The sequence below is a fragment of the Notechis scutatus genome, chromosome 2 (assembly GCF_049901735.1).
Source record: "Notechis scutatus isolate UNSWTSFEM ecotype Mainland chromosome 2, rNotScu1.2, whole genome shotgun sequence".
NCBI classification, from domain to species: Eukaryota; Metazoa; Chordata; class Lepidosauria; order Squamata; family Elapidae; genus Notechis; species Notechis scutatus.
Window position 1 is genome coordinate 251,164,688 of NC_142010.1, and position 24,716 is coordinate 251,189,403.

The following is a 24,716-nucleotide window of genomic DNA, read 5'->3' on the forward strand; positions in this document are numbered from 1 at the left end:
CATGGATGTAGCCAGCACATTACGCGTCCAGGCAGCGGGCCGTGAGTTTGACAGCCCTGTATTAGACACGTAAGAGAGCCAATTTGGTCATGGTTAAAGCACCTGGCTAGAAATCGGGAGACCATGAGTTAGGACCCCTGCCTGAGGCATTACTAGGTACTTTGATACTTCTTTAATTGTAGACTGCCTCTCTCATGGCTCCTTATTCTACAGGGATGTGAATAGCCACATAGGAGTTAAAATAACAAATCTGATTGTCCTGCATGTTTCTTAAGACAAGGAAATATATACGGCACTTGCTTCTCTTTTATATTACTCCAAAATGCTGTGTATTATCATGTAATCTTTAGTTCCTGTTGGAAATGATGAAAGACTGAATATTTTTAGCCAGAGTATGATTTTGGGTAAGAAAGAGATGCAAGGTGGATAGACTCAGTTACAGTAGCAATAAGTGGATTGTGGGAAAACTGAAGGACCAGATTAGGGACAGACCATCGTAGAGAAAGTCTGTCTACATGACTGCAATGAGAGAATGACTTTATAATCAATCAAATCCATCAATGATTTGGGGCACAACGCCAGATGTTTAAACTATTATAAACTGAATCCATAACTAGAAAAACACTGTTGAAACTTGTTACCAGAAAACAAAAACTAGAAAATTTGGAAAAAAACAAACACTGTGATCAAACACCCCCCACCCCAGCCTTTACTTAACGAAATTACATTTTAAAAATAAATAAGTTGTCTAATCTTTGGGTTGTCCTCTGCTTAGTGATGCTGGGAAAGTAGTGTTTCTCCCTTCCCCTGCCACCTCCTTCTACTCACCCAAAAAGTGAAAGTTCATCTTACCCATGTTGTGGTCTTGGTGTTGTGGTCAATGAAAAAGGGTCTGCCGTTGGGTGCTATTCGCATCTCCCAGCCAGGAGGTAAGAAACTTTGGGTCAATTTATGCTGTGGTTTTGGAGAATTATATGGAGATGGCTGAGGAGACTGTGGATTAGAAAGGGTGTCCTTCACGGCTCTTCGTATAGGAGAGTCCTTGAGAAGTCCCTAAAGAAACAAGAGATGTTAAGACAGCCATCACTTTGGGGTGCAGTACGAGTACCACAACCTACTCAAGATTCAAAAATTTAAATGACAGAAGATGCCTCCAACATTACAATGCCTGGAAAAGAATACACTTTCTATTTTTCATCGAAGATTCTTTGAAAATTTCCCACTGTAGCATCCCCTGCAGACACACGATCAAAATTCAGGCACTTGGCAGCCCACCCATATTAATGACTACAGCATGTGCTTTAATACACCCCCCCCCCAAAAAAAAATTCCTATCTCCCTCTCCTCTCTGCCTGTCTGACAGCCCTGCCCTCTGTGCTGCTTCCTACTTCTGCTGCCCCGGCTGACTTTTGCAAGGGCTTCTGACACCACGAGGCTCCACCACTCTGCGCAAGGCTTCCCTGAGGCCTTTGAGAGGCCTTGCAAAGTCTCCACCACATGTATAAATGTATAACTGAGTCCTGCCAAGTACTCCAGTGCTGGTGACCACCACAACAAGCAAGGCCTCCATGAGGCAGAATAATAGAGTTGGAAGGGACCAACTCTCTTCTCAAGCAGGAAACCTTATATCATTTCAGGCAAGTAATGTCCAAACTCTTCTTAAAAGCTTCCAGTGTTCAAGTACCCACACCTTCTGGAGACAAGTCATTCCACTGACTAATCGTTCTAACCATCAGGAAATTTTCTCCTTAGCTCTAGGTTGGTTCTCTCCTTGATTAGTTTTCTTCCATTGCTTCCTCTCCTGCTTTCAGGTACTTTGGAGAATAGATTGACCCCCTCTTCTTTGTGGTAGCCATTTGGGCAGCTGCTAGCCATTTGGGAGGCCACATTTGCCCTTTCTAAGGGTCAGCAACTGTCTCAGCTCAGGACACCTCATCAGCAGTGGAAGGAAGAAGATGGAGGAGGTTAGTAGGGGTAGGTCATGGCAGCAACGACAGAGTGGAGGGCAGTCAAAGAGGCAGAGGTGAGGGGCAGTTAATCAGGTGGGGGAACTGAAGCCGAGGCAAGCACAGAACGGTAGGAGAAGCCTGAGGTCCTTGCCTAATGACCACAGCAGGGAAGTTTGGAAATGCCATCATGAAGTGGTATGGTCATGTGAAGTTTCGCCTAACAAGTGCTTCACCTAATAACAACAATTTCACTCCCGATTAGTGTAGTTAAGCAAGGACTACCTGTATTTTCTTTGAGGTTGATAAACAATCCTGCATAAAATATTCCAAGTCTACGGTTGCACGCTATGTTTATAAAAGCATTTTGGTTTTTTATCCCTTTACCAATGACTCCCACCGCACTTTTAAATTTATAACTGAGTCCTGCCAAGAGCTCCACTGTTGGTCACCACTAGCTCAATTTCCATCACAGGAAATTTGGATTCCCCTCCCTTTCTATATGCATCACTTCACGTATACTTATGTTGAAATGTATCTGCCTCTAATACAATCTTTCCAGTTTGAAGAGTCCCTTTTTGTTGCATACAAGATAGCAAAGAAGTGATAAGCTCATCTGCTTTACAGTAGGGGGTGGGATCCATGAATTTTCTAAAACAAAGACGTTTTTGTCTCTCTTATCCAGTCATGTTTCCCCTCCTAGGTTAGACATGCACAGATAGTTCTTAACTTACAAGCATTCATTTAGCAACCATTTGAATTTACAATGGCACTGAAAAATGTGATTTACAACCAATCCTCCACACTTTTAAATATTGCAGCATTTCCATGCTCACATTATCAGAATTGGGAATTTGGCAACTGGCATGTATTTAGAAGAGTCATTTGTGACCTTTCCAGCTGGCTTTGCTTTGAGCCACGGTGGCGCAGTGCAGTATTGCAGGCTACTTCTGCTGCCTGCCGGCTGCCTGCAATTTGGCAGAACGAATCTCACCAGGCTCAAGATTGTTGGGGGCAATATGCTGACTCTGTAAACTGCTTAGAGAGGGCTGTAAAGCACTGTAAAGCGGTATATAAGTCTAAGTGCTATTGCTATTTGCTTAACAACTGTGTCATTTGCTTAACAATCATGTCAAAATGGAAGTAAAATTGGGTGTGACTCTGTGAAGATGATTAGCAGTGGAAATTCTGGTTGCAACTGTGGTTGTAAGTCAAGAACTATCTCTAGTAACCAGCCACTATCAGTGGAAACTGCAATTAATGCTAGTCAGGAAAGAGAGTGGGAAGCTCACAGAAGAGAACTAAACAGTCTAATAACCCTTGAGGCGGATGAATTTATCAATCAACCAACTAATCGACTTGCATGCCATCTCAATCACAAAGTGACTCTGGACATTTTATAGCATAAGATGAAAACTTCAAATTAAAAGAAGGACCAAAGTCAGTCGCTATACTCTACCAAGGGAATGTTGGAAGAGCCAGGTTTTTACAGCTTTATGAAAGCACATCAGGACTGGGGCCATGCTAACCTCGGGAAGTACACTATTCCACAGGATCTATTCCAGTATTCCACATCATACAGCTATTAGAAATCAAGCTTGTCAAACAAATGGAAACAATATCGAAAGTAAAAAAAACATCAAATGTGAAACATGAAATACCCACAGAAGGCACCAAAATGTGTAGAACGTTTCTATTACAGTGAGCTTACAAGATGTGAAGGAATACTCAAAGGAGCACATTACCTATAAGAAGATGAATATGTTAAGGGTGAAGGGAGATAATCACTGGAAAAGCAAACCAATCTTAAATTGTTAAAGGTGGAAAAGTAGTCAGAACAAGCAAGTGTAATCTTTCAAAATAAAGACAGGTACAAATATGACTGAGATACAACAGAGACATTGTAAAGTTGGCTGGAGAAGAGAAATGGTGAGGAGAATTAATGAGATGGGAAGAATGAAAACGCAAGAGGCAATCAGGCCTGGTTTGGGGAAGAGAACTTCTCACCTCAAGCGGTGCAGATAGTGTGACTGTGGGAGTACTGAGGCTACGAGGCCGTCTTATCTGAGGCTCGCTTAGATGGTTGTTACTGTTTGATGTTGACCCAGAAGCACCATCTTCAGCAAGCTATATTAGAGGCAAACACAAGTTAGCTACAAGTTAAGACTTCCTTTACCAAAAACTAAACTATGGTATAATAAAGGATGTCTGAAATCAATAAATCATGATGAGCACTCCTTACTCATTCCCGCTTTCAATAAAGCATTCCAGTGGTGGGCATTCCAATGTAGGAAACATACTATAATTGGAACAATCTTCTATATGCATCCCAATATGGTTATTTTACTGGTATTTTTGAATGAGTTTTCTCTCAAACTGGAGATGGCATGAATGGCTGTTGTCTTCTACATGCCCCACAGAAACTTCTATTTAAAAAGTCATTTATGACTATGTGCTTGAACCAGTCTTTTGTCTATTAATCAAAATTTGGAAAAAACCTCCAATTATATACTGTTACCTATAAGTTCCCTTAATTGGTGTACATGCCAACTTGTTTAGGTAATATCCTTCTAGCAGTTTCCTCTATTTCAGGGGTGTCAAACTCACGGTGTCATGTTGTTGTCAAGTGACGTATCACGACTCCCCCCCCTTTGCTAAACTGGGGTAGGTGTGGCCAGCGTGTGATGCATCCAGCCTCCAGATGGCGAGTTTGGCACCCCTATTTCTATGATTCTAAATTATTGTCTATGTGCCTTTCCATGTTCCTTGATAAATCATTTACATTTTTATTTCATTGTATTTCTTGGCTTTAGAAGTTCAATGGTATTAATCACAGATAGCTATGGAAATGCAAGAATTAGTAACTTAAAATTGAGGTTTGAAAAGGACTGCTTTAGAATGGAAATGTATTAGAAAATTATGTTTAATTTGATCTCATGTTTAATGCAGCTAAACTGTAATTAAGGAGTGGGTTAACTCCGAGGAGGAAAGAAGTGCAGCTTGGAGCTAGCTTCAGTTTGTTAATTGCAATTAACAATGTTATAGCCCCAGGAAATTGCAATTTCACTCACTGCAAGTTGACAGCTACAGTTTCATTGAAATGAGCAGGGAAAGAGAAATCTGCTTTTAATCATCTGGTTGAAAAGAACATGGTCTTGCATCGCCCACCTCACTCCTATCAATAGTGTGGGCTTGTGTTATGCTGCAGACCTGCCAAAGTTTGATGTACATGAGATCTGGCACTGGCCCTGTGCCATAGCAGATTCTGCTATAGCTAATGCACATCTCTTTTCACTGAGAGATAATTATTTCATCAGAACCTGTCCTCCCCCATAGTTTCCATCTGGAATCTGAAAGAACTGCAAATGATTATCAAAATCTCACTGCTTTGCTGGAGAAGAAGTTCATACCTGCATGACAGGCCGAGTCCAGGTTGTAGTGCGATTGTTATGATTGACATAATAAGTACGTCCCTTAGCATCTTTCCTTTCTTCCCAGCCTGAAGGTAAGCCCGGTGTAGTATGAACATAGGCCACTGATGGCTGTTTATGCAAGAAATTACCATAGTGTTAACTTTGTGGCAGTGAGTCATTCTTACAATCAACAATTGCAACAGAACAACTGAGAAGATATGTGTTGGCAGAACCCTTCCTTAAAAGGGTCCCTTTCAGAAAAATAAAGATTCAGTTTTAATCACAAAAGCAAAGTTAGCACATTCACACAAGTAGATAGCAGGGCCCTGAGATTCACAGAGGCTATAAATGCTGTCCAGTTTGACAGAGGTAATCGCCATTTTATCCTTGCTGAAGATGAGATCTGTTCATTAAAGGTAGACAAAGGAGCAGAAGAATATAAAAAGCCTGGACATAATCAGTGCTCAAGTACAGTACTAGAAGGAACGAGAACAAAGACAGTTAGAAAAGCTTTTATACTTTAAATGATGAAAAACTTATTTCATTGGCTTCACTAAAACGGTACCAATCAGAAAAAATGGTCCCTAGTGTTTTATTGTAAGTGACTTTGGCTAGGTCACAAGCTGTGTAGTCTTCACTTCAAAGACATCAGTTAATTACTAAACTGACAGGTTCATTATATTGTTTAATATATTAAATTGGAAATTTCCAACGCTTTGAACATTTTTCTTTAAAGCTTCCTGCTAATGGCTGCATCCCCTTTGAGCATTTTGATGTCATTAAATATGATTTAAATGTGACTTCCATGAGGAAGAAGTGCCCTGTAATGATCAACCTTGGAATCTAGGATTCTCGTGTTGCAACATTTTGCCCCAGTTTGCACAGTGAACCCTGAAATTACTGGAAGATTGAGACAGCCTGCCATTCTTAATATTGACGAATAAGATGTACAATACAACCTGCCATGAGATTCTGCCTGGACAAGAACAATAAAAGAGCCGTGGTGGCGCAGTGGTTAGAACGCAGTACTGCAGGCTACTTCTTCTGCTGCCTGCTACCTGCCTGCAGTTCGGCAGTTCAAGTCTCACCAGACTCAAGGTTAGCTCAGTCTTCCATCTTTCTGAGGTCGGTAAAATGAGGACCCAGATTGTTGGGGGCAATATGCTGACTCTGTAAACTGCTTAGAGAAGGCTTTAAAGCACTATAAAGCAGTATATAAGTCTAAGTGCTATTGCTATTGCTAATAAATCATATAAATATGCATCTGTACATGCATGAACTCTATATTTATATACACTAAGAAATGGGTACATATTTCATGACCTCATATGCATGTATGCAAGCATACATCCTTTTTTTTAGAAGTTAATGAAACAGATAGGAGCAAGGGAAACTTTTGATTGAAGCTGAACAATCTTTAAAAATACCAAATAATGCTTGTAGTTTTAATGACAAGCTAAAACATGGTTACTTGTGCAGATTACAAAATATTATTTTAAAAAAAATACCCCCCTTTCTTCCTTCCATGTTAAACATTACTTTGCAATTTTGACAATCTGATTTTGTATTGTTTTCTGATTCAAAGAGTCACTGTGTTATAAAATAATAGCAGGCCATGTTTATTAAAGCTTGTGATCTTTATATGGAAATAATGACACCTTGAAATAATTTCCCGTACATGAAATGAACAAAAATTACTATTTTTTACATGATGATGCCCTGATATACGTTTGCTAGAATGAAAACAAACATTTTTAAAACTCCTTGTAAAAAAGTAGCTAAGGAGAAAAGGATCATTGCATCAGTCTAAGATGAAAAAAAAATGAACTAGGAAAATGGGTTACTCAACGACATCAAGTACAGTATATTAATAGAATAATGCCAGAGTGTGTTAAATCAGTTTGAAAGCCAAACAAACTTTATTCTCAGGTGGCACCTCATTTTTATACATAGGCTTTTGTTCCAAAAGTGACTTCCCTGACTTGAACCCCCCCCTAATTTTAACTATTTTTTTGCAAATGGAAAAATATTGTTTGGAAACTGAGGCCTCCGGATGCTCTCTAGAACTCCTCCTTCTGTCTCAAAGCAGTATGTTCAGTGTTGAAAGTGTATCATGCCAATAGCTGCCTAGCCCACGACTATGCTCCATTAATAGTGGGTTAGGAATAGGAGAAGTTAAGAGATACAAATTTGTCCACCATCACTGAGGAAAATGCATGTGACTGCATTCCGCTCACATAGTATGAAATATCACAACATTATTGTTTTTCTAGATCACAGTGTCATGTGACGTATTGCAACATTTTTTTCCCTTCGTGAAGCTGGGGTGGGCGTGGTCTGAGCATGACGCATCCGGGTCGCGGGTCACCAGTTTGACACCCCTATTCTAGATTATAAAATCGTGGTGATATAAATAAATCAAATAAATAAAACACTTCTTTAAAAAAACCAAGAGTGGAACTTGATATCACAAGTCTTTCTTTCTTTCTTTCTTTCTTTCTTTCTTTCTTTCTTTCTTTCTTTCTTTCTTTCTTTCTTTCTTTCTTTCTTTCTTTCTTTCTTTCTTTCTTTCCTTCCTTCCTTCCTTCCTTCCTTCCTTCCTTCCTTCCTTCGCAGGAAATTACTAAACCATTTAACTGGATATATTCCAACACAGCCTGAACCTTTTAAAATAAAAAATAATACTAAAACGTGATTATTCCTGATTGTTTTTAATTCTCCCTCAACTTGAGTCATGTTTTTTTTAATTTCGGATTGTAACATAAATTTGGTAAATTTAGAACTTCCTTTTTCTGCAGTTAAGCCTCCCCCCCCCCATCAGATGGTCTTCTCTGATGGCTGATAGCTGTGGAATCCACTGTAATAGGAATCCATAATGGATTCATCCTACTGTATCATATAACAATGTACAGCAGGTTCAAAAGGAAAAATATTCAATGCAGGAAAATTGTCTAGTTTTCACTGACATTTCAAAATCTGTAAGTTAAAACGTGGATGAGACCTCAATAAACAGACTAGTACAGAAGCGAAACAATGTCTCTTGGAATAAAATAAATTATTTGCTATTCAAATGAGAGTCCTTTCATGGAGTGTTCTTTCCCCCAACACATGTGACACCAAGAGTAAAAACTACTCTTTAATAACAAGAGATTTTCCCTGATTCTTTCTATTATCATTACTCCTCCCCCATCCTCCAATTTATAAATAAACATAGACAATGGGAATACTGGCTCCCTGTCTTCTTGGCATCTCTATTCTTGAAGAAAAGCCACTGAAAACAATTGCAATTTGTTCTGATTACTCTTATTAGTTGTTTTGTGTCTTACCAGTAGACGCCTGTTGGACTTTTGCAATAATCTGATTTATAAGTTTTTGAGTCTGGGAAATACTTGAAGTAGCTGGTTTGCAAAACCTGCCAGCACAAACGAAGCATCTCTCTCCAAATAATTAAAGCTTCTTTTTTTTTTTGACAAGGCTCTTATGGTTACTTTGAAAGGAGTTCATGTTTGCCTTCACATGGGTGTGCATGCTTCACTTTGTTGCTGTAGAAGAGTGAAAGAGGTGTGTGCATGCACAATAAGTTCAAACAACCCACACCAGGCAGTTGTAGCAGTTGCAAGAAACATGGTTGGTTTAATAATTCAAAGGTTTGTGCTGATACACGTTGCAAACCACTTCCTTTAAATCAGGGGTCCCCAACCGCGGCCGCGGACCGGCACCGGCCACGGAACAAGCCTTACCGGGCGCTGGTTGCTGGGCGCCGGCATCTTTTTGGTAAAAAGCAATTTTTCGTCAAAAAGATGGCGGCGCCAAGCGCTCGATGAGCTTTTCCGGTGAAAGCCATTTCTACCCGAAAAGCTCACCGAGCGCTACGCCGCTCATTTTGGATAAAATCATCACTTCCGTGACGCCACCGGAAGTGATTTTTCGTCAAAAGATGGCGGCGCCCAGCTGACGCCGAACCGGGCTGCGGCGTTCGAAAAGGTTGGGATCCCTGCTTTAAATGCTCTGTGCAACTTCATTGGTATAAGCCAAGTATATTTCTTCAAAATTTGTTTTAAGAATTTTCTGCCCCTTTCTGTTGTCTACAAAATTGACATCCCTGCTTTGTTGCAATTATCCATTCCTATTTTGCTATATTCTCTGCTTGATTCAAATGAGAAAAAACTCACACAGGTGCATCTCCACTACATGGAAGTCAGAGATGGGATAATTACTTGCCCATTAGGTAATCTACAGCTTGTGAGGGGGTAAATTCTACTCCACCTCTAATTTTTCTGCATGTAAGCACACATGGATGATTCTTTTGCCTTTCAGTAACTTCTCCAATATAAAAGAAGAAGCTGGGAAGCAACGTTTTAATAAACTTTCAAAATGCCACATCTGGAGGAAGAGAAGAGAACTTGCTATCAGAAGTAACACCATGGGAAATATCCAATTAGATATTGAGAATGTTTCCATAGCAGGCTGAAGTAGCCGAACAACTACAGAAGATACTCAAGCTGGGAAAATGGTGGGAAGATGCAATCAGTTCACTACCACCAAGGTATGAAAATGTGTCTACGGAGATTCTCTCAGTCATCCGGATCATGGTTGTCACAAAGATGCTTTTTCAAAAGGCAACTGGACTTTCTTTGTTTTTCCTTGAAGATCTTTTGCTTCTCATCCAAGAAGCTTCATTATCATTCTTCAGAACTTCAGAAGAAGCTTCTTGAATGAGAAGTGAAATGTCTTCAAGGAAAAACAAAGGAAGTCCAGCTGCCTTTTGAAAAAGCACTTTTGGGGTATGGATGTATGGTATCCGTAGAGTTGCCCAAGTAGGGAATCTTCTAAAAGCAAACTGGGCCCAATCTAAAAGCAGAAGCATCTCCAGCAAATCCACCAAGGCCAAAATGACAAGAGGTGTCAGGTGAAGTCATCATGCAAATGCCACACCTGCCCACTTGCCTTCCAACGTTTGATACAAGTATTTTCATCATGACATTGCATATGTTTTGTCACTTGCTTTGTTTTGTCACCATCCATCCCTGACACTCTGAAAAAGTGATATTCTGACAACAAAGGGAAAAAAAAAGAAGAAGAAAGATTTGAATAAGAGAGGAGGAGAATGATATAGATTTGGCTGGATAAAAGTATTATTACCGTCGACTCTTCACCCCCAGTGACCGTGGAAGAACGAAGTCTTCTAGATGGGCCACTCGGCTGTTAAATAATAATAATTGTTATAGTTAAGGGATGATCAATAAGCTAATTTGAAATAATGGCATCTTGATAAACATCTTCATTTTATAGCAGAGAACAGCAGAAATATATATATCTTTTAGACACACCATTCTATTGTCTATTACATACTAGCTCTGGCTAAATATGTAGAGACTACAAATAATTCCTTGCCATCAAAGTAGTTGGGTAGGTATATATAAAACAGGCATCAGAAAAGAGAAGGCAATGTGTCCTTGATCATGAATTTTCTCTCCCCTGCAGAGGATACAAAGACAGTACCTAAAACGGGAGTGTGAACAATTAAATGAAGCAAGTTGGATTTGGCCACAGCCAATGCAAAGATTTCAGTAGAGTCAAGCTGAAAAAAGAAGAAGCTGAGCTTGATGATTTTCCCAGAAAAAATCATAATAAAATACAGAAAAACCGGGGAGAGATAAACCTTAGCTGCTAAAAGGAGAAAAATGCTGTGCATATTTTTTTTACTGTTCAATCACATATAGGAATCCCAGATTAAAATAACGAAGAGTAATATTCTTGCCCGTGAAATTTGCCCCAGGTTAGTGTGAAATTTGTATTCCCAGAAAAAAAAATCTTTGTGGAAACAAGATAGAATAAGTGAATAAAGCATGTTGCAATATAATTTTCATATGGATTAAAGTGAGAGAAGACATATTGAGGATTACAGCAAAGCATCCAATCCAAAGATACAAGCCGGAGACCTAATTTAGAATTACCCAAGACCTACATGTAACAGAGAATTATTCAAGTTTGCACAGAAAGAAGAATGCGTAAATAATTGTTTCGTCCATATCCACTGTGAACCAGCCTTATCTTTTCTATCTAGGACAACATCTGTTCCACCTCAAATGTTGGACTGCAACATATATCGGCCCAATTAGCATTGAATCACAAAAAACAGGTTCAATGAGGTTGAGATTCAAATCATAGTGAAGTGGCTCACAGATACTCTGTTATTATTGATATTTTGTATTGTATTTTGTTTTGTATTTGTACTGTACCCATGAACCCCAAAGTTACCCAAAGCATATAAAATATGCATTTCAGGATAAAATATACATAGCAATGACTATTTCTTGATGAAATACTTTTTGAAATACATACACTGAAATTTCATATATATATATATATATATATATATATATATATTAGAAATAACTAGAGTGGAAAAACTCTGTTTCAAGGGTGACATACATATTTTAAATATATCTCTAAATAAAAAGGAAACAGGACAGCATGGATCTGAAAATGGACTGATGCAAAAATGATGACAGCCAGCTGCTCAATTGGGCTTATTTGAAGGAGAAGAGCAAGCAGAGGTAGTGGGCAGAGTTAAATGTGTCATTAGCTAAGCGTCCTTACCAGAGGTGGTATTTAGCAGGTTCTGACCCGTTCTGGAAAACCAGTAGCGGAAATTTTGAGTAGTCCGGAGAACCAGCAAATATCTCCTCTGACTGGAGATTTCCCCTGCCACGCCCACCATGCCACACCAACAGAAGGGGTAGTAAAAAAATTTGAATCCCACCACTCGTCCTTACATTGCCACGAATGATTCAAGTCCAACTTCTCTTAAATTCCATTGACCTTATCAGGCACCAATTTAGTACTGAATTTCAATTGACCAGATTCTTGGTTATAGCCTTGAATCAAGCTTCTGCCCCCCACAACTCTCACCTGCTCTTCTCCTATAATTTCCAGGTATGGTTCCTCCTAGTAAGCAAGAAGTTATTTTATTTTGTGTAAATCGGCTTGATGGATAGGCAGTTCTTAAAATATGCCCACACTGCCATTATGTGACCTGAGGGGAGGGGGGGAATTGTCCCCAAAATAAAGTGTGGTACCTCCAACCCCAGGTGATATAAAGTACAATCAATGGTGTTCATTTTAGAAGGACAAAAGCAAAGGAACATTCAAATGAATCAACAATTTAAAACAATTCTTTAAATAGCAATAAATCCCAACTCCAGGATTGTGGAATTAGAGATGGAAGGCCTGAAAAAAAAACCAGAAAATTTTGGGGGGGAAATGGGGGGGGGGGAGAGAAAACCCCTGTTTTCCCGATTTTCCACTATTATGTATGTGGAATACATTTTAAAAAAAAGAAAAAAAAGAAAACAGTTTTTAGATGGTTGACAGGCTTCTTAATGTTTGACAGAAAAACTCTTTCTGCCTTATCAACCTTCCCTTTCCTTAGAAGTTCTCTTGAGACCATGTCCTGAGTCCCTCTCTCTAGCAGACTCCTCCATTTCTATCTTTGTACAAATGACTACAAACTACATTAAAACCACTAATCCAGAAGTGCTTGGTTTTTAATTGAAATGGCCTTCATTCATAGACATAAACCCACAGCTAACCTTCTGTCTGTTTGGAAGCTAAGCAGGAATGATCCTGGTTTGTACTTGGATCTGTCCATTTTTGACCAATTTTTTTAGACTGGACTGGAAATGTTGTGTTTATGGTAAAGAAAAGTACATAGTAGCCACCGGGAGTGGGAGCTCAACTCAAGGACAACATTTTTTTTGTACACATGGAAATACATCTATGGTTATTGTAAACAATCACCTTCCAAATGGAAAAAAAAAACCCACCAGCATTGAATTTCAAGGATGGTCGAGATCCTCTAAGCCCATGTAGCAAAGTGATGATACTACCATCACAGAAAGGATTTCTCCAGCCAGTAGAAATGGTATTTTTGCTCTGCATTTATTGAAGTTAACTAGCCTTTTGATTAAACTCTCTTTCCCAGAACTAGGCATTGATATCCATAGCAAAAAACAAAAAACAAAACCCTCCTATGCAGCCAAACACATTTTAATAGAAATGCATTCCTAAAATTTGCTAAACAAACAAACAAACAAACAAATACAATAGCCAAGAAATGTCTACTTACCAGTGATAAATGCGACTGTTCGGCAACAGCATCAGTTACACTACAAGATCTCAACCTTGCAGAGGGATCTCTTTGCTGGAATAAAAAAAAAAAGATTGTTTTATATACATTGTGACTGCATCCTATATACATTTTTCCCTGGCATCCTATAGCCTTCATTCATCCACTTGGTAAGTTGACCTTTCTTCCAGCTAATAGGTTAATTTACCCTTCTTTCGCTTGATTTGATTGCCAGAAAACTTACTTTCCATTTCATGAACAAAATCTTGAATTCAATTTTAAATGGCAGAAATATATACATTATTAATTTATATATAGTATTGGAAGGAGCCAGCATGGACAAGATAAAAATGGTACCCTTGCTGGAAATTGAATTTCCTCAATTCTGGGCAGACTGTTGATAGGACAAAATAAATAAGGTGGAAAGCTATTCATGAGTGAAAGAGAAAAAAAAAAGATTATTTCATGAACATTCACTTTTTCCCATCTTCAGTGATTCCATTTATTATTTGGGGAATGTGAACAATTGTCAGTATTTTCTAAGGATGGTACAGAGAAATAGCTTAAAATCGTATGAAGCATCTTGCAAGATGATGAAGATTCTTGCAAGATTGGTGAAAAATATTTGCCTTTCAAGCATGTACAATAAGTAACTTAAAATATGTTTCCATGCCAGACTTGTGTTTCCTTACTAGTAACAGAGTCCTCCTATTTTTCATAGTGGAACACTTAAATTATACATCAAATAAACCCACTTACAAAGGAATAATTCCTCAGAACAATAAAGATAGTCCTCAACTTATGTCACAATGGACCCCAAATTTCCTGTTGCTAAGGAAGACAGTTGTTAACTGAGTTTTTACAACTTTTCTTACCACAGTTATTAAGTGAATCACTGCAGACATTAATGACATGATTGTTAAGTGAATCTGGTTTCCTTATTGACTCTGCTTGTCAGGAAAAGGGTGATCAGGTGACCCTGATTTATTTAGTCATAAATAAATGTCACTTGTCAAGCATCTGAATTTTGATCACGTAACCCTGGGGATGCTGCAACTGTTGTAAGTGTGAAAAACAATCATAAGTCACTTTTTTCAGCGCCATTGTAATGTTGAATGGCCACTAAACTCATCATAGGAATATCAATTTAAGCAGAACTTCACAGCCTTCAGACAACAAAATAATCTTTTTTGGAATGTTTTCTCTGAGCTTAATATCCCTATTTGTTGAGGGTCAGGGTTGTTAGCCAGATAAGATGTGAAACTGATATGTTGCCTAGAATGTCTTAAATGAAGGATTTTTGTAGGAAAAAGGATTTTCTTAGGAAAAAGCATAAATTAAGCCTTCATAGAATACACCAATTCTTTTCATATCAATAGGAGCACAATGCAACATAACAAAATCAAAGTGGAAATTTAGGAATGTCAAATTAATTTTGGTAGATTTCAGTTTGAAAATTCGTATTACTGGAAAACTAAATGAAATAGATCATGGGTAAAACTGGATTTATTCTTAACTCTCCATTAGACCGAACTATTATAAATCTATAATCACAGCTATCATTAGAAGCTTGGTTAAAATGGAAATATATTTCCATTTCAGTATTCAAATGCAAGGATAAATTTGCTCTATTAAATGTTTATCACAGAAAGAACAGAGACAAATTCCAATGTGGTTCAGATTAAGCAGTTTATTTATCTTCATCTTCATAAATCATTTGAATAGTAGCATGTTCATTATTTTTTAATCATAAGGAACATTACTTTTACATAAAGAATTTACATCTTGGAAGTCTTAAAACTTTGGTATTAAGATTTAGGAGAGGAAACTGAATGGAGAGGAAGAATGCTTAAGAATTCCTTTTAAATACATTTCAACAAATCATAAAGAAATGGTTTTGAAATGTCTAGAGTAGACTAGTAATTTACTGGCAACATTATTTTCCCATCATACTGCATCATATTAATCTAAATCATTTTAGACTGAAGTCATAAGCAAGTTTTGGTGTCAACGTCTGAAGTGTTTGATTAAAAGTTGATGAAATTGAGAAAATTTCACAAAATGTCTTGAATGAGAATCCTGCAGTAGTAAGTCAGCTGTTCGAATTTCCTAAAGTACAAAAAACGGCAAAACTGAAGTACTTCTTAAAAAAAACAAAATTAAGAAACTAGTTCAACTTAGATTATTAATAGCTAGATTTGTTTTTACGATGGGACTGCACAAGGAAAGCACAACATTGGCTCAATGGTAATCCACAATGTGGAAATGGCACTGAAGAAAGAATTATCTCAACAATTTTTGTTTAAGAGATCCTCTGATAAAGATCAGGCTTACTCATACATGGACACTATTTAGTATTGATATTAATACATGCTTTCCTGATAAGTTACACCCATCAATTCAAACATCATGTTGGGTAATGTTTTTATTCTCCTCAACTGTATTTGTACATTTTATACTCCTTTTTAAATATAAATTTTCTTGTTAATTATGGATAACATATTTTTGTTCTTTCATAATATTTAATGTTGTACAGACATTTCTTTAGGTCCCCCCCGCACTTTAGTTTTGAAAAAAATATTTTCCATACTTTGGTTTCTTATTACAGTACTTAAATGTTAAAAGGGCAAGGTGCTGTCCCGTTAAATGTATACATGACAATTTGCTAAAAGAAACTTCCACTGAAACTGTCGTTTATAATTAAAACAGCCCAGTGCAATTCTGTATGGTTTGCCAATTGCACAGTGGCAGATAGGACAGCACTGCAGAGGGTTAACGTCATTGCCAAGAAGATCATTGGTTGCCCTCTCCCTTCTTTGGAAGAGCTTTATAGCTCCCGCTACCTTAAGAAAGTTCAAAACATTCTCAAAGATCCATCTCATCCTGGGAACCCTTTTTTTGAACTATTACCATCTGGCAGATGGTACAGGATAATAAAAACAAGGACAAATAGGCTGAAAAACAGCTTCTATCCCAGGGCAGTAGCTCTATTGAATTCTACTGTATAGTGTAGTGCTGGTGCGGTGTCGGGGGGGTTTTGGTTCAATGTGTGGAGTGTGAACGATGTATGTTTGTGTTTATTTTCACGGTCATGATATGCACTTACGATGGTGTTTGATTTCATTGTACGAGGTGCAATGACAATAAAGTAAACTAAACTTACACTCACTGGTGTAATATTCATCCCAGCCCATCAATTAAGTTAAGAAAGCAGGCCAAACAACCTTTTGATGCACTAACATAATTATCTCAATACACAGGGTGTTAGTATAAATTTTCCAGTTGTATGCCACATTTATATATGAAAATAAATTATTAAAATTATGAATGAAGACAAATCTACGTGTCCCAGGATAATGTTGCAGAATGCAATGTGGGTGAGTCGGTCATCGAGAGCAGAGGTTTATCTAAAGAAGTTCCCTGAGGATGGAGAAGTTCAGCACAAGTCTGATAGCTCAGAAAACTAAATCTCTGGTCCCTGTGACGGAACCAGATTGGATCCTGTTAAAATTATTATATGAATTTAACTTCTAAAATTAAAATTCAAAAAAAGGAAGGAAAATTCCACCTGGTGTTTATTTACTTATGTCAATGAAGCATTCAGAGAACTTTTACTTGGTTTATCAAGTTCGCTAAAATTATGAGTAAGAATAAAATCTCTTCCAAATGAAATCACAATACACATTTAATAACATAAATATTATTACTCGTAAATATTAATATTATGCATAAATATTTAATATTATTACCAGTTATGGTCTTTACTGAAAAGTAGGCTGACTGAATTAGGATCAAAATTGCTTTGATTTATTTGCTCAATTTGCAACCTTGAAAGACTTAAGATGTATGGACTTCAACTCCCATGACTGGCTGGGGAATTCTGGGAATTGAAGACCATACATCTTAAAAGTTGCCATGGTTGAGAAACTCTGGCTTAATTCAATGACTGAATTCTGTGGAAATTGCCCTCGGGGTAAGTATGCTTTGCATCATAATTGTGGTGTAGAATGGTCCAATAATTTCAACTAAGACGAACAAAAATACACCCTTGTAGCCTGAAGCACCATGTCCACACAACATTACCAGTTGTGTTGACTCGCAGGTAAGTTCTACAAATCAGAACGAGCATGTTAGAACAGTAGTAAAAGAAATGTTCAAGTCTCTTACAATCATAGAAGAGAGTTGTTCCCCATTTGAATCCGGAGTGATCTGAAGTCTTCTATTCAATTCCTCAGAGAACTCCTGAGGGCTGGTCCGAGAGACAGGGGAAGCAGGAGGAGGGGGCAAGGACAGGCTCAAGGAATCGCCACTGTTCACTTCTTCAGAAATGGTTTCCCAAGGCTGATAAAAAGAAAAGGCATCAACAATGAATATGCCAATCTTCTGTACAATTTGCTTGGCTATCAATTAAATCTAAACATCAATTATATACCTTTAAGACTTAGAGCACAATTAATCTCTGACAATCAACTTTGGCTCTCTCTATAGATCCCGACAGATGTGAGTGTAATTAAGAATGTGCAGAAATGGATAGACTAACGCTTACTATTAAGGACAAAGAAGAAATTGAATACTTTTTGACATGGGACTTATTTTATCCATGGTTAGACAATAAAAACATAAGTTAGAAATGGAGGGACATAAAAAGGATAAATGTTAAAACGGAAATTTGATAAAATAGACAAGCTAAACATTTTACCGTGTTTAATAAGGCTGGGTCTTATTTTTTTTTGAGCCCCGAAAAAATGGCTAGGCCATCTTTTCGGGGGTGACTTAATTCCCTTGCATCTTCGGGCGGGCGGGCAGCGACAGCTTGGATGTTGACCTCAATGTTGGTGAGGCACTTCGTATCGGGGTCAACGCAGGCAGCACCATATCCGGGTGTGCAACAAAAGTACTTCCTAACGGCAAGCCCTCCCACCATTCCCCCCCATTTCGCATGTTTTAATATAGGCCTTAATATGGGGGAAGGGGCTTAATTTCATTTCATGCCTATAAAACATGCTGGTACTTCCTATTGGGGGAGGCCGTATTGTTGGAGAAACAGGGTAGTTATTATAGTATTAATGTTATTGTGATGAATGCTATTGTAAACATTTTTATTATGATTGCCTAAAAACAATTGTACCCAGACAACACACTGTTTGATTGGAATAGAATTTTTATATGTTATACAAATAAAGTAAATAAAACATGAAAAAAAAAACTTTGGCTCTCTATATACTATACTTTGAGGATTGTGTAAAACATTGTTTCTCAACCTTTGCAACCTTATGATACTATGGTCTTCAACTTTGTTTCTCAACCTTTGCAACCTTATGATACTATGGTCTTCAACTCCCAGAATTCCCCAGCCAGCATGCATGCTCACTGGGGAATTCTGGGAGTTGAAGTCCTAACATTTTAAAGTTGTAAAGTTTGAGCAACCAGGGAGAAGTACAGGGAGAAAAAAAATAAAGCTGGCAAATAGCAAAAAGCAGAGTTCATACAAAGGATAAAAAAGTGTAGTTCTCCATAACCATAGATAGGAATCAAGGAAACTATGAGAGGTGTATTTATTTATTTATTCAATTTATTTGCGACCCATCTCAACCACAAGGTGATTCTGGGTGGCTTACAATATTAAGAAGAATAAAACATGGGAACAATAAGTATACAACAGGAGCAAACACTATTAAAGTATGAATTATCAGCTATAAATAAAGCGAAAAGATGGGGGAAGGGAGTAGGCTGAGCAGGGAAGGAGGTTGGATCTGTTATTAATCAATTAACACCTCCAGCATGATGTTACTCCATTGGAGCCTGGTCTTCAGGCTCTTGTGGGAAGTTCAGGTGGATGGGAGCTGACCTCACTCTTGGGCACAAGATGTTCCAATGGCTAGGAGTAAAAGCTGAGAAGGCTTTTCTCCTTCCAGTTGTCTCTCCCTTGCTCCTCTTTTACTTTTATGTCCTAGGATGTGGATTACTGGAGTATTTATACTTCTGAGGAGTGGATGATAACATGTGACCTAGAAAATAGACACTTTGATGGCTACTAAATGCTCCATAAACTTACACAATTTATTCCCTATAATTTCCCTTTATTCAGTAGAACAGCAGTCTACTACTCTTTAGCAGAGTCTATTCAGAAACTCAATCCGGTTGTTCAGATAGTTTACTGTTGCAAACATAGCACTACTTTTCTGCAGGACTTTGGGTTGGGAATGACATTTAATCTACTGATAAGGGGCCCTGATTGGTGGTTTAATGTTTTATTATATTTTATCTTTGATAGCTTTTTATTAAGTGATTTTAGCAGCTTTATGCCTTTTATGTTGTTAAAATGTGAGTTTGCTCGATTCGTTTTAGAATACCATGGCATATACAAATTTCAATGGATTAATTAATCTAATTCAATTTTTCTTCTTAGCCCAAGTACCATTAATAATCAGAAAAAGATGACACGAGAGCAATCATTTACATTATTTCAACATGTCTGTTCTTTAACTCTCCTTATTTGTGTACTTCAGCCCTATCTTTCATACAAATTTCATTTGAAAACCTGTAAGTCCAAATTAAGGCATTTTAAAGAGTCATTTTGGGTTAGGTCATGAGAAATCAGGGTGGTACATAAGTTTTAACACGGCAATAAATAAACAAATGAGTACATTTAGTTGGCCAAAACTATGAAAGGATCCATTTCAAATCCTGCACGTACTTCAGGGGCATCACCACTGTCCAAGGGCTCAGGGTCCAAATCCTCACTAATGTGTCTCCTTGATCGAAACCTTCGGTGGGCAGCCTCTTGATTTATCTGCCTGATATTATTGTCAGATTCAGAAGCCACATCCCTGAAATGTCAACGGTTGGTGAAAGAGACATGAGTCAGAGAAGGAAGAAAGACATCATTAGCTGAAATACTTCCAAGTTAATACAAACACCACACACACACACACACACACACACACACACACACACACTCAGCTATTAAAATGTCAGAGCCTCTCAAGTCTCTTCTGCATCTGATAGTTATTAACAATGGGAGACAAATGATAAATTATGTCTCAAAATCTCTGGCAACTCAAATTGAATAATGATCAGTTTGTCCTTCAAAGCAAATAAAAGCTTGTTGTCTCAAGCGATTAGCCTGATTAAGGGTAAATTTCAATAATCAAAGCAGCAACAATTCAGAACGAGGTCCAAGCTGATACAACACATGTGAGACCGTGTATAATTTCAGCTCATCCTGTTGCCTTATTGATACAACTGTGTTTGTTGTGCATCCTCTTTAATTCAAGAGAAGATCATCTCATGCTCTATTCCTTTTTTTTCTCTCTCTTTTTTTTTTTTTTTGAAGAAAATTGGTTTTAGTGAATGTTTTAACTTACTACATCTTTAATAATAGTTTGGTTCTGCATGTGAAATAGTCTCATGAATGATTTTTCTGGGAATTTCTCACTCTCCCCCAAGATTTACTGGATAAGTGGATGGTTGGGCGGCAATAGGAAACAATAGAAGATAAAAAAAAACCCTACAGACACAAAGACATAGTTGTGTTCTGGATGATCACAATTATTTTATATAAACAAATTTTGGACACAGTATGTTTCGTATCATATTTTAGCTTTCACCAACTGAATAAATAAAAAATCCATAATTTTGAAAAGGATCTACAGGTTACTGTCAGGCAACATGTTGTCTATACATACATTTCTCAGTTTGGTTCCTGTCATTCCCAATTAAAAGTTCACACAGAGAAACTACATAAAACCACCACTGGTATAAAACACCATTCTCAGAGTAGATACAGCTCAAGAGAAGTTCACAATTCCTCTCTATTCTGCCTGATCTGCCTGTACCAAGAATACTGTATCCAATTCTGAGCATTATAATTTAGAGAATATATTCTCAAAATAGAGGGTACCCAGAGGAACCAAAATGATAGGGGCCTTTGTAAAAAGAAAGCTTATGATAAACGTCTGGAGGCCTTGAGTGTGTTTAGCCTGGAGAAGATTGTAAGGCAGAGATGTCAAACTCAAGTTCTTAGATCTGGCCCACGGGGCCATCCTGGAAACAGTGAAGGACCAGCCCGTGGTGCCTCTGCCAGCGAAAACAAGAGCTTGGGAGGGCCGTGTGTGAGCTCCGTTTTCACTAGCAGAGAGCTAGCAAAACATACTAGCAAAAGTGGCGTTTGATCACACGAGTGACATCGAGCTCGCCATGCCCCTCCCCCCGGTCATGCCCACCCTGGTCCTCCTAGGTCAAGCACAACCCTGATGTGGCCCTCAATGAAATCGAGTTTCCTGCTGTAAGGAGACATGGCATTTGTCCTTAAGCTTCTGAAAGGCTATCATGTAGAAGATGGGGCAAAATTGTTCAAAATTTATTCCAGAAGGCAGGAAAAAGAAGCAGTGGATTTCAATTAGAAGGAAGGAATTTTTGGCTGAATATCCAGGAAAAAAAAATTCTACTGACAACAGCTGTTTAGCAATGGAATAGCGTACTTAAGGAATTGTGGGCTCCCTTTGGCTGGAGATGGTTACAAAGGCTGGATGGCCAGTGGCAGTAGTTTGGAGTAGATGATAACCAAGGTCTCTTCCAACCCTCACATTTTATAGTTCTAGAATTTGCAATGTGATACCCCAGAAATCTTTGTGACTACAAATTCCATTATACCAGCTAGTATGGTAAACGAGTAGGAATATTGGGAGTTGTAGGTAAAAAGACTAATGGAACACACTCTATTGTGGAAAGATGGAACTTATTATATTGGGCTCACAGGTATCTTTTAACTTATATGTTCAAATACTTTTACCATTAAATATATTCCATATTACAATCCTTTTATTTGGTTTAACACTTTTATCTTTCAATTGCTATCAATGCCACAACCTTAGATTTAATAAATCAACTTCCCCGCCATACTGAACAGCACAGCTATTTTAATAATTTGGTAAACAATAATCTATCTAGATTATTTCTACAACTGAATGTTATAGGAACCAATGAAGATCAAACAAACAAGCTGAAAAAAAAATCAAATGGCATAATGAGTCAGACTCAAAGGATAAACAAAACACTTTTCCTGAAATATCTGTATCATAGTGGACAGAAGCAAACAAGCAAACCACTTGCTTGTAAAAAAACAACAACTCTGATATATAAAATACTGTATATCCAGTCTCAGAAAGCAGGTATACCACATGGATTCAGAGTTAAACTTTGAATGTGAAGAATTTGTGATTTAGAGGCTAATGAGCTACATTTTCTTGCCTGTCTCATAATGATTATTTACCCTTCCAAAAGAATTTCCAGAATTCTCTTTGATCCTGTCCAACTACTTGCTTCTAGTTCTTCAATCTCTACTTTACTTTCATTTATCAGTATCAGCCTTTAGATGTTCAAAGGGCCCTGTTAAGGCATGCAAATCATGAATCGCTTGAGCATAAATCTCATGTCCAAAGAACGGGCTGGTTAATAATCACTATTTCATCACTGCTTCAATCACTAAAAAGGGTCAGAAACTAGAGGCTACTGAGCTTTAAAGGGCACTGTTCCAGACCAGAGATTAAGCTATCTCTCTGTCTCTCTCTGTATATGTGTGTACATATATTGTGGGCTGTTGCAATAGTGGAAATCCACAGCCCTTCTTTAAAGCATTATTTTTATTTTGAAATAAAATCAAAAGTATACACAATGGTAAAAAAGAATATACTGTATATAAAAACCATTTTTGTTCCTTTTTACAACCCTGTAATCTCTTAATTCAGGTAGAGCCAGGGCAACTGATGGAGCCGAGCATTTACTGGCTGGATGCCCTTCCTAACCCTATGTGGAGTTTGCAGCAGATATTTTTTCTTTGTGCCCTAAGAGAGAAACATCTGTCTCTACCTAGGATTGAATTCTCAACCTTCCGAGTGGGAGGCAAGCTTCTTCACTGGTAGCCCCCACTGCTCACATATAAAAACCCAGTAATGGCACTAAAATAGAAACAAGGGGAACTATTTTATTTCAGTCGATAGTTTACAGAAGCATTACAAGCAGGATTCACAAAGCATACATAGTAGTTCATAAAGTACAAGACCAAAAGATGGAAAAAATAGGCATCTTTCCCCTTGTGAAGAGAAGGAAGACATGCCACACTAAAGAAAGCCACCATTTCCTACCACTCCAGTATGCAGGCCATGAAACAAACACAGGAGCAATTTCATTGAATGTCAGGAACAACCTATTACTAACAAGAGCAGTTTGACAGTGCAATCCAAGAGCCAGAGAGGTCATGAGCTCCTTTCATTTATTTTATTTATTTATCAAATTTACTTGCTGCCCATCTTGTGGCTCAAGATGACTCTGAGTGGCTTTTCAGTAAATGTGCACAATCAAAGGTTACACATCCATTTACTGGAGATTTTACAAGTTGGAATCTTGTACTAGCTGGTCCCTTCAAAATAATTCTATCAGCAAAACATGTGCAAATCATGAAGCTGTAGCTTAATCAGAAAAAAAATGCATAGAATGTGAACAAAACCCTAAATACAGCACCTTTCTATGGAAGAAACTGAATATGTGGCACTGTGTAATTTTCTTTAAAATGAGAATTTCTTCTAGCTGAATAGATGTGTACATCATTAACATCTTCCAGATTTTAGCAATCTGCTGTGTTTAGAAGTTTGCTTGAGAGGCATTTACTCACAATGCTTTAAAAATGATTTACTGTAATATGGCCTTACTGTTCCCAGCATTGTTTATAAAGGTCTCCACGCAGGCATCCAGGGTTGTAAAGTTTAAAATCACACAGAAGCATTAGAGAAGTGCCATTTAAGGTGGCAGTATTGCTGGCCATAATCAGGATTCTTGTTACAGAACTCTGCTGAGCATGCCAGCTGAAAGTAAACATCTAATTTCCTCTGCCTTCCACTCCTTCCAACAGCACAGGTAGTTCTCAACTTCTAACTATTTGCTTAGTGGCCATTAAAAGTTAACACGGTATAGAAAAAAAAATCCAACCAGCCCCTCTGAAGCTCCATTTCAGCCTGCAATGTGCCGGGAGAGGCCTCCAGAGGCCCAAATGGAGTCCCTCTGAACCTCCATTTTTGTCCAGCAACGTGAATGTTGCAGAGCCTTTGCGGTTGTTCATAAGGGCCAACAACTGCCGTGGTGCAGCAAAATTTGTAGTTTCGGGAGTTGTTTGTAAATGCTAGGGGGCGGTTATCGCATAACTTCGAACATTTGCTAAGGTAACGCTCG

The 24,716-nt window shown here is 38.0% G+C and overlaps 1 protein-coding gene across 18 annotated transcripts in view; it reads right to left on the reverse strand.

The window, feature by feature from the left end:
- Positions 1 to 24,716, reverse strand: part of NEDD4L (NEDD4 like E3 ubiquitin protein ligase) — a 308,711-nt gene that overhangs the window by 44,160 nt on the left and 239,835 nt on the right. For 10 of the 18 annotated variants that reach the window (XM_087958563.1, XM_087958564.1, XM_087958571.1 and 7 more), the window contains 7 exons: positions 20,188 to 20,320; positions 17,658 to 17,831; positions 13,491 to 13,565; positions 10,502 to 10,561; positions 5,357 to 5,488; positions 3,954 to 4,073; positions 853 to 1,053 (listed from right to left, as the gene is read on the reverse strand). In XM_087958563.1, the coding sequence (XP_087814689.1) occupies positions 853 to 1,053; positions 3,954 to 4,073; positions 5,357 to 5,488; positions 10,502 to 10,561; positions 13,491 to 13,565; positions 17,658 to 17,831; positions 20,188 to 20,320 (895 nt within the window). The remainder of the gene's footprint in view (positions 1 to 852; positions 1,054 to 3,953; positions 4,074 to 5,356; positions 5,489 to 10,501; positions 10,562 to 13,490; positions 13,566 to 17,657; positions 17,832 to 20,187; positions 20,321 to 24,716) is intronic. The other 8 variants (XM_087958566.1, XM_087958567.1, XM_087958572.1 and 5 more) reach the window with 2 other exon arrangements.